At 42.3% G+C, this 10,676-nt stretch overlaps 1 protein-coding gene across 1 annotated transcript in view; it reads left to right on the top strand.

The window, feature by feature from the left end:
- Positions 1–10,676, top strand: part of SYNE1 (spectrin repeat containing nuclear envelope protein 1) — a 451,837-nt gene that overhangs the window by 3,496 nt on the left and 437,665 nt on the right. The window contains exon 3 of the mRNA XM_024748028.1: positions 3,901–4,180. Coding sequence (XP_024603796.1) covers positions 4,114–4,180 — 67 coding nt within the window. The 5' untranslated portion in view covers positions 3,901–4,113. The remainder of the gene's footprint in view (positions 1–3,900; positions 4,181–10,676) is intronic.

Raw genomic sequence — 10,676 nt, 5'->3', positions numbered from 1 at the left:
CCCAATATCCTGCACCTGATTAAAAACTCTTAATTAGCCTGGGACTCTTGAGATCATTGACGGTGCTGGACATTCCTCTCATGTCCTAGTTCTGTAGGTCATGCCCACATGGACAGGAAGAGGCAGAATTAAGACTCAGCTCCATGTCTCTTTTGGTCCAGAGTCTGTGCATTTCCCGTTACCACGATCCCATGTCAGGTGGTTGTTGAGCACCTCCATACACAGAACCAGCTCAAGATCATCCAGCTAGTCAGAGCAGAGCTAAGTCTAAACTCACATCTTCCTACATCCAGAACACATATCTTGTAAAAATCTCCTTTTATTATCTTTGTCTGATTAATTTGAAATTTTTATCGAATCACATGGCCCTTTAAATTTAAGTATCAGTAGAAAGCAAGGATATCATAATTTCACAAAATAGGAAATATGTGTGTACATGAATGGTAAAAGCAAAATATTTAATCTTATGTCTAAAAAGGGAAGGATGTTGCATCAACGTCTTTTGCAGTGGGGAGGAAGGAGTTTTCTGAGGGTAGTCCTGTAGAAAACTACACGTTCATACTTTAGTGAGGAATAGAGGAAAACAATAATTAAATGTAAAATTAGACACTTATGTGACTCACTCCGGCAAAGGAGTGGGAGTGAAAGTGATTCAAGAAAACAAAAATACGTACTGGGGGCTAGGATGTGTTCGGGGATCTAGTTAATATCAGTGGGTGGGATGTCAAAACAGCATATAATCTCTATGCCTGCGGAATGTTCACGGTCGCATTAGAGGGAGATAAGACGAACTGTTAAGGATTATAAGACAGGTCTTTGCGTAGTGTGGCTTGTTGGTGCTGGAGGAATGGAGGGAGTTGCTGAAAGTGTGCTGCTCTGTGAGCGGGGGCTTCACGCAGAGTGTGGGTCCTGGGCTGGTCCAGCGAGCCTTTGGATTTGCTCAGCTGAGCGTGTGGAGGGGTAATTAAGATGCTGTTCAGCAAGGATGTGAGGGTATGAACTGCAGAGTTTGGGGAAATAGTGACCTGCACAGCTCCTCTACTACTGAGCTCGGCCTATGGCACCGTGGCCCACAGAATCTCAAGTCAGAGCCCTGAGAGTCATTCACGATCCCCTGACTACCTCACCCCCCACTCCCTGTCTCCCCCCAATCACCAAGTCCTGCACGTTTTGCCTCCTCAAGATTTGTTTGGATTTTACCCTCTGTTCACCATCCTGTTTCAGTCTCTCATCATCTTCCACCTGGACGCCTGAGATACCTTCCTAACAGATCTTCCTGGAACTTTGAGCTGTCAACCTCAAATACACCCTTAAAAAATGTACCTAGAATGGGCTTCCCTGGAGGCGCAGTGGTTTAGAATACGCCTGTCAATGCAGAGGACACGGGTTCGAGCCCAGGTCTGGGAAGATCCCACATGCCGGGGAGAAACTAAGCCTATGTGCCACAGCTACTGAGCCTACGCTCTAGAGCTTACAAGCCACAGCTTCTGAGCCCATGTGCCACAACTACTAAAGCCTGCACGCCTAGAACCCGTGCTCCGCAACAGGAGAAGCCACTGCAATGAGAAGCTGGCGCATCGCAACGAAGAGTGGCCCCCGCTCACCACAACTAGAGAAAGCCTGCGTGCAGCAATGAAGACGCAACACAGCCAAAAATAAATAAATAAAATTAAAAAAAGAAAAAGAGCAATTTACTTAAAAAAAAAAAGTGTAGCTAGAATAACCTCAATCACACGTGGTCACGTCCAGCTTCAAAATCCCTCAAGGTTTCCTGTTGCCTCCTGGAGGCTCAGGACCAGCTTCTGGGCAGAGCACACAGGGCTCAGCCATCTGGCTGCTCCCTCCTTTGCCAGCCTCAGCCCCAGAAGTCACCTGATAGAGTCCCTCACTGACTGTTGGCAGTTCTACATACAAATCATGCTGTTTCTTGTGTCCATGCCTTTGCTCAAGCTATCCATCCTGCCTGGCATGCATCTTCTTTTTTTTTTTTTTTGCGGTACACAGGCCTCTCACTGTTGTGGCCTCTCTCGTTGTGGAGCACAGGCTCCGGACGCGCAGGCTCAGCGGCCATGGCTCACTGGCCCAGCCGCTCCGTGGCATGTGGGATCTTCCCGGACCGGGGCACGAACCCGTGTTCCCTGCATCGGCAGGCGGAGTCTCAACCACTGCGCCACCAGGGAAGCCCTAGGGGAGCCATTTGTAAGATCCCTTAGGCACTTCTCACTGTCGATCAGTCTTCAAATTAAGGTAGCTTTGGTATGTGGGCTGGTGGAATGTTTTTCCCCAGGACATGAAGGCTGCTAACGGGTGTACAGCTCCAGTAGGGCTGCAGGCCTTGAGGCATGAGGGCCAGCCATTAGTAATTATTTCTCCTCTGAGAGTCTCTGGGGGAACCACCCACTGAGAGGTACCTCTCTAGCCTAGAAGCTGCCAAGTATTGGGTCCTGCTTTCTGTATCTTTGCAAGTTGCCAGGAGAAGTCTGTCTTTGCCTTCTTACCAGTCAGTGCTATTCACTGCACCACTGACCCGTAACTTGCTAAGTGACCGGTACACCCTTTCTGGCCCGAGAAGTGTGCAGGGCAGCAACAGTGTGCATGTTTTACATCCTTTTTGAGGTAGTGGTCTAAAAAGATGTTATCAGCTTATTCGTAGAATCTAACTAGGTACCAGTATATACTAGTGTTAATGCCATTTAACAAATCAGTTGTAATCTGTAATTACACTGTATTACTTAACCAATTCGTCACAAATAATACAAGTTTTATGACCACACGTTCACGTTATAATGTTTGATCGCACTCATAGACACCTCTTATTTCCTTGCCGAAGTTGGACCATCCCATAGATGAGGGTGGACCACACACATAGATGCGTTGTTTTCTTTACCATCTTGCTTTTGCTGTCCTCCCCTGCCCCCACCCTGTTTCTTTTCTTCACCTCCATCATCATAGCCCAGAGATGAGTTTGAATTGTAAAAGTAGCATGCTCACATAAGCCCCCTTGGTTTGGTGTCTTGGTTAAATTTCTTTTCTCTGGGTACATTTTTCACCCTCCTCTTCTTTCTGTCATCAGTTGTCCTGTTCATGGCAAGGCCTCCTCTTCGGCTAACCCTAGGATTAGGAAATTCATGTTCAAAGTACATGTCTCCATGTCAAGATTTCATCAGCTACTCTCTTATCTCTTTTTTACCTCCCCCCATCCAGCATGATGAATTAAACTTGATCGAAGCAGAGAATACAGGAAGGAAAGAGGTTGGAAGGAAAAATGTCCTCTCTGTTAGCCCCCCATCCCACCCCAGCCTTCCAACTTACTTTAGAATCTTTCTATGGGGAGGGAAAAGCTAGATCAAACCCATTTGTCTTCTAAAATGACAAGATTTGAAATTTGAATTTCTAGAATGAAATAGTTTTATATTTATCCTGTTTCAGTTCATCAAATTTTAGGAGCTAAGATCTGATCTCATTCCTAAAAAGTGTACAAACACAACAGAGCAAAATAGGTGTGCAAAGCAGGCTGAAATAGCCCAGATAAGAGAACCTGTGAATATTAGGAAATAGAACCGGCGTTTTGAATACAAGTACTTTCACTTTCATAGATCGATGAAAAAGGTCTAGTTTAAATAGAAAACATGGAAAAAAATGAACATTTCTCCTTTTAGCAACCAATTTTACTGTGTATGTTTTGATTATGTGTTTATCAAGTACCATGAGAATTCCTCATAGTTGCCTTTATAGTTTATAAAGTTTATAGTTTATAAGTATTTTTACATTAGTTATTTCACTTCAGAAATAAGAGATGAATCATCTCTTCAAATTGAATAAAGACAGCTCTACTTTTTGCACTCGGGTGACCTATATAGATGTTTTAAAAATATTGAACCTTTTCTGTTTGGTTTTCAGGTTCCTGAGTTAAGAGGACAGTCTTAAAGCAAAAGAAGAAAAAAGAAGTGGTTGGATTTCTGGGAGATCTCTTCGCTGACTGCTGTGAGTGCCTGGGATTTGTCCATGACTCGATAGAACCGGAGAAGTTCAAGTATGTTTTCTGGAGGGACCTAGGGCTGCACTACGTCAGGCAAAGAGTCTCCAGTGGTGGTTCCACGCCAAGGTGGGACCATGGCAGCCTCCAGGACAGCCTCGCGGTCTTCTCGGGACATCGCCAACGTGATGCAAAGGCTGCAAGGTAAGGGGCAGAAATGTCAAGGGTTTTTTGTTTTGTTTTCTCATATGCTTTAAATTGTACATGCCAGCTTACCTCAGATTCTCTTTAGTTTGCTTGCGTTTTTGTTCAATTTTATGAAGCTGCAGCAAGGAATAGCACCGTGATGGCTTTTATCCTAGTGTTTTCAAACTAGTCCGTGCTATTTTAAGATGCTGTCTTCTTTAAGTAGAAAAAAGACAAAGCTCCTTTTTTGGTTTCGTGTCTGCATTAGTGTGACCTTAATGGCTATTCAGTTCAGTGTCTGGCTGAGAACTGAGTCATCGGCAAACTGTCTTTCAATAAAAAATGACGATACAGCACCATGACAAGGCCCTGATAAGGATATCATGACAATGGTGGACAAATAACTATATGCTACAGTCAGATAAGTAAACCAGTGGTTTAGTAATCCCAGCGAGAAAGCTCATGGACATCTAGAAAGTCTTTAAGCAAAAAGAGGCCAAAAGGCCCAGAGGGGTGTCATGACCTGACGAGATTAATGGCTCGTGGCCCTGTGTGGACTGGAACCCCGTCCTTCACCTGTGTTCTTTCTCCAGCACCAAATGGTTTTACACGAGAGAGTTAACAGGGAAATGTTATGGCAGCTCATAGATGAATTCTTCAGTGTGAATGGTTCAAGTTCTTTCATTTGAAATTGAAACTCATAATTTTCAAAGGAGTTTTTGGAAGTTAATAACAATTTGGCCAATTTATGAATGGATTTTGCATTAACAGAAAGATTGGAATGGCTTGTGACTGGGTTAATTCCCAGAACCTTGTCCTTCCTTTCCTTCTTAAGTGAGTAGTTGATTTTTACTTTGTTCTGGCTCCTAAAATCAAAGGCTGTGTACAGTATGACTTCCATCTGAACTAGAAAAATATTAAAATAGGCTTTAAAATACACACTTGAATACGTGTATTCCTTGAACAAGAAAAAATAAATCATCATCCACACCTACATGAAAAGAATGCTTCTTTTGTCCCAGTCCTCCTCTTACTTCTCTCAGGCTTCAAATGGCTATTTTCAGGATACAAAGCTGGCCATACTTAGCCGTGTTTGGCTCTGGGCTTTGTCAAGCGAGCTTGAGCATCATACTGTAGCTTGGCTTTTAAGCATGTGGCTTTGCACCGCAGCCGTCATGTTAGTCTGTCACAGCCCCACTTTCCGGGCTTCTAATGCTTTTAATACGCACACAAGCAGTCATTTCCGGTTAGGCACTTTTCACTTTCAAATACAGACCAGACCCTCACCTCTGGCTGTTCATGACCCGGAACATGCTCCGATTCATAGAAAATCAGGCTATCAGTGGGAATGCGTGTTTTTCTTTGTCTGACCGGAGACCACCAATTTGACTGAAGCTCCTGCGGTCACGTGACCCCCACCCATGTTCATCTGCCTGGGCTGATTTGTGATGCTTCAGTGCAAGCAGCGTTTGTTTCCCAACGATTGTGGAAAAATCCCACTCGTCACGCTGGAAAGAACCTGGTTAGATAAAAGACCAGATCCTTGCTGAATATGTGGGTATAAACCTCCTCCATAGGCTGAAAAACCTTTGACTGGGTCTCCCCATTGCCAAGGATCTCCAGTTTAAGTTGTACATCTTTACTTGAGTGGATGGAACACTGAACGTGGACTTCTTTACTCTGTCTTGTCCGTCTTTGCCGTTTGCCTGGGTACAAATGACTGAACCATTTTGTGCCCCAGTAACCTCAGCTTCAAAATGATGGAATGGAAACTTAGGGTTCTTTGCGAAAGTGTGGGAAGATGCTTAGGTAATGAAGCAGATTTTCCTTTGAATGACTAAATGTGAAAATTCTGTGGACGAGATACATATTGACAACAAAGGAAAGGTGTAGAAAGTAAGTTTGAAACACTTAATTCAGAATCAGATTATGGTCGTACCAGCACTCTACTCTTTATACTTATCTTGGTTTGAGTGAAAATTCTTTTATTAAAGTAGTGGTTAGAGGTGAGAGGAGAGGGAAGGGTACTGATGCCTCAGTGTTTTATTTTATTTTATTTTTTTGTAGTGTAGCAGCGTGGATGGGCTCGGAGGACATTATGCTAAGTGAAATAAGTCAGAGAGAGAAAGACAAATACTGTAGGATATTGCTTATATGTGGAATCTAAAAAATACAACAAACTAGTGAATATAACAAAAAAGAAGCAGACTCACAGATATGGAGAACAAATTAGGGGTTACCAGTGGGGAGAGGGAAGTGGGGAGGGGAATATAGGGGTAGGGGAGTAAGTGGTACAAACTGCTATGTATAAAATAAATAAGCTACAAGGATATATTGTACAACACAGGGAACATAGCCAATGTTTTATGATAACTATAAATGGAGTATAACCTTTAAAAACTGTGAGTCATTGTATTACATACCTGAAATAACATAAGATATTGCATAGCAACTATACATCAATAAAGATTTTTTTATTAAGGTGATGGTTAGGGGTGAGAGGAGACAGAAGGGTGCTGATGGCTCAGTGCTTTGTTCATTTGTTTGTTTTCGTGGATGTACAGATGGTTTTGCTTGAGAGGTGGGTGGAGTGGGGGAAAGCCCTGGAGTCCCACCCTCCCCGCACCCTAGGCCTGTGACGGTAAATGTCCTAATTTAATATCTATGTGTTTAGGGACCCCACTTGCAAAATGTGGACTGTTTTCACCCTGCTCAGCCCTCTCAGGATTGTTGTCAAGCTCAGTGACATAACGGACAAAAGGTGCTTTAAAAACTATAAATACTGTCATATGGTCAGCTGTTCCGATTGTCATGGAAGAAAACTGGATGAGAAGGCACAGGCCTGACAGTTTGTTGCAAATTGGGCTAGTCATGCAGATTTGGGGAGGAATGTTAACCGTGTTTTTTATATTCTGTATTGTATAAAGCAAGTAACTGTATTACATAATGAAGGGACTATACTTAACTGTATAATTTTTTTCCTCTCTAGTATAAGAAAAAGTTATAACATGTCCTAAGGGTACTTGACAAATTTAGAACAATAAACCTTACAATTCAGAAGGAGAGAAAATTCCTGAGCCCTAGATACTTATCACTACTTTTAGCATCAATTATGTCATAAAATAGGTAATTGGTGACAACAAAATGTAAGGTCTGTACAAGATGCAACACGTCTAGCCTGCAACAGTGAAAGCCAAATGACAGGGCTGGAAGGAAAGGTGATCTGTGGATTTGTCTGTTAACATATTGATCTGCTGGGTTAATTTTGCCGATTCAGCTGGCAAGGCCTCCTCTTCATCTCAGCTCTCACTGTGCATCCTACTGATGGCTTTGAACCCAAACAAGAGTCAGCCGGCCAGAGGAGACCTGTCTTCTGCCAGGGGTATTGAGTAACTTTTCTTGTCTGCTAGAACCTCCAAACCAGGGACCAAGGTCCTAATAAACGGAGGGCTGCTATTATTACCCAGATAATTAAGACAAGTGAGGGAATTTATTTGAGGAACAGGAAATTTTTATTAACTTAAATAGAACCAGAGTTGCTATTTTCAAAGTTCAAATATATAAGAACATTCTTCTAGAATCCTCTTCTCTTTGCCTGGAGAGATAATCCACACAACTAATGTTTTTCCCCCACTCTAGGGTTTTATTGTCATATCAGCTCCATGTATAACTAATAAAAAGCATGTAACATTGAATAATGGTAACTTGGCTTTCCTCTCTTGCTTATTTAGTTTACAACCATAATTGCTGACTGTTTTTCTGCTTTTAGTTTTTACTTCCAGTGCTGTGAAATTAAGGCACACACATAGATTGCTACATAATTTAGCTGCTACTGTAGCAGTTCAATATTTCACCTTTGCCAGTATTTGTACTTGTTCGGGCATAATGTTTTAGGCTGGGCTCCCGAATTATGGATGAGTGGACAGACTGCAATGAAGAGTTTTGTTTGCTCTTAAGAAGAATGAATGTTTCTGTAACTTTTATCCATTTAAATATAAGCAATTTAATATTTAAATAAAAGCAAATATTAGACACTGGCATAATACAGGGCATTTTAAATTTTTTTTTTTTTTTTTTTGCGGTACGCGGGCCTCTCACTGTTGTGGCCTCTCCCGTTGCGGAGCACAGGCTCCGGACGCACAGGCTCAGCGGCCATGGCTCACGGGCCCAGCCGCTCCGCGGCATGTGGGATCTTCCCGGACCCGGGCACGAACTCGCGTCCCCTGCATCGGCAGGCGGACTCTCAACCACTGCGCCACCAGGGAAGCCCAGGATTTTTAAATTAAAGTATCAGTGTTGATTATTTCAAGGCAGGGTGGCATCCATGCAACCTTACAGAGCAAGTGGTAAATGCCAGAGAAGACTCAAATGGGCAGGCTAGTGTGTCACATAGAGATCAACTTAGTAAAAAAGAAGGATTGTTGACTACAAGGTTAAACTTTGATTTTTAAACCTTGTGAATAAAATCAAAGAGAGACAAATGAGGAAAGGAGTAAACATTTACTCTTGGAGATATATCTATGAAATTTGCTAACTGTTCACAAAAAATAATCATGGCCTTCCCCTAAAATTGTTTTTATGATCAACATTGAACTTTTTTGGTTAAATATAGTATTTCCTATAAGTCTATTTTACTGTAAAAAACCCACAAAACCTTCAGACTAACAAAAAAGCTTACTGAAAAGTAGAACAAACAACTATAACTAATGAAGACTTAATTTTCTTTTAGCTTAACATCAAATAAGCATTGGTAGGAAAAATTTGCCATCTTGTGGAGATTCTGATTTTTTATAGCGCTTTAAAGATTAAGTTTTGTTGCTTTGACTTAATGAATCTTCTTATTAAACTACAGAGTAGTGTCAAAGATCCATTTATCATATTTAGGCTGAAATTCTCCTTTTGGTTTAATCTCTTTCTTCCTATAATGGACATTATATGACAGCATCTCAAATTTAAATATAACACAAAACTCAGCAAAAACAATGATGTTTTGGAACATCATAGTTCAATAAATATTTGATGAACAAGTAGATAAATCATGATCCCTAAATTAAGGAATCGAAGATGAGATTGGTCAAAACATACGTTAAAACAAAGGAAGAGGGGCTTCCCTGGTGGTGCAGTGGTTGAGAGTCCGCCTGCCAATGCAGGGGACACAGGTTCGTGCCCCGGTCTGGGAAGATCCCACATGCTGCGGAGCGGCTGGGCCCGTGAGCCATGGCCGCTGAGCCTGCGTGTCCGGAGCCTGTGCTCCGCAACGGGAGAGGCCACAACAGTGAGAGGCCCGCGTACCGCAAAAAAAACAAACAAACAAAGGAAGAAGCCAGTTAAATTGGCTTCTACTTTATTTGCTTTCTTTAAAAAAAATCTTTAACTGAATTTTAATCAAAATTGGGTTTTGACCATAAAATCATTTTAAGGACGCCTGTCCAGTCTGAATGGGTGACTGTATTGACCCCTCAGATGTGTGTGTCGTTTTTGTAACTGTCGTGCTTTAAACACACTTTGCCTTCCTAAACATATATTACATGTTCATGTTACTATTAAATGTATTAAAGCATTTACATTTGTATAATGCCCTATCCTCCAGGCTTTTCCTTTTGCAGAGCCTTTTATCCACTGTGCATTATGGAGAAAGTGCCTGAAGCCTTCAGGATTTTTAAAGGCCTGTAAAAATATTGGCTCTCAAATAGAAAAAGAAAACTGCTAAATCAAAATTCACAAAAGTTTACAAATGCTAAAATTATGTCAACTACCTTGAAGGTAGAAATTGGGTCAAACGCACGTCAGCGCCCTATACATTGAGTAGCACAGTGCATTTCCTAGTATGGACAATTCATAAGTGTTGTTGAGTGAATATAATATAAATACTTAATATCAGACTGATTTTCAGCGGTGGAAGCAGGGAGACTAGGAGGGTCAACTTTGATAACTCAGAAGAGAGATCAGAGTGGCTTCGACTAGATATTAAACAGTGGATAGAGACAGAAGTGGTAAAAATCTAGATATATTTCGAAAGTAAAGCCAAAAGATTTTGCTGATGGATTGGCTGTGGTGTGTGAGAGAGAGGAGTGAGAGTTGGCCCCTTCAGTTTTCATTTGGAAATGAGGAAATATATAAGACTGTTGGGAATAAGGTTGAGAAGGAAAATCAAGAGCTCTGGGGGACATGTTACATTTTAGATGCCTGGTGGACATCTAAGAGAGTAATTGAGTGTCTGGGATTGTAGAGATCAAGGGAGAAGATACAGCTGGAAAAAAACATTTGGAAATCATAAGCACATAGAGAGTATTTAAAGCTGTGGGATGGGTTGACACCACCCAGGGAATAAGAATAGATAGAGGGCTTCCCTGGTGGCGCAGTGGTTGAGAGTCCGCCTGCCAATGCAGCGGACGTGGGTTCGTTCCCCGGTCCGGGAAGATCCCACATGCCACGGAGCGGCTGGGCCCGGGAGCCATGGCCGCTGAGCCTGCACATTCGGAGCCTGTGCGCCGCAACGGGAGAGGCCACAAGA

Source organism: Neophocaena asiaeorientalis, unplaced genomic scaffold, assembly GCF_003031525.2.
Source record: "Neophocaena asiaeorientalis asiaeorientalis breed wild unplaced genomic scaffold, Neophocaena_asiaeorientalis_V1.1 scaffold123, whole genome shotgun sequence".
NCBI classification, from domain to species: Eukaryota; Metazoa; Chordata; class Mammalia; order Artiodactyla; family Phocoenidae; genus Neophocaena; species Neophocaena asiaeorientalis.
Note: the sequence above shows the minus strand (reverse complement) of the source record. Positions and strands in the feature narration are given on the sequence as shown.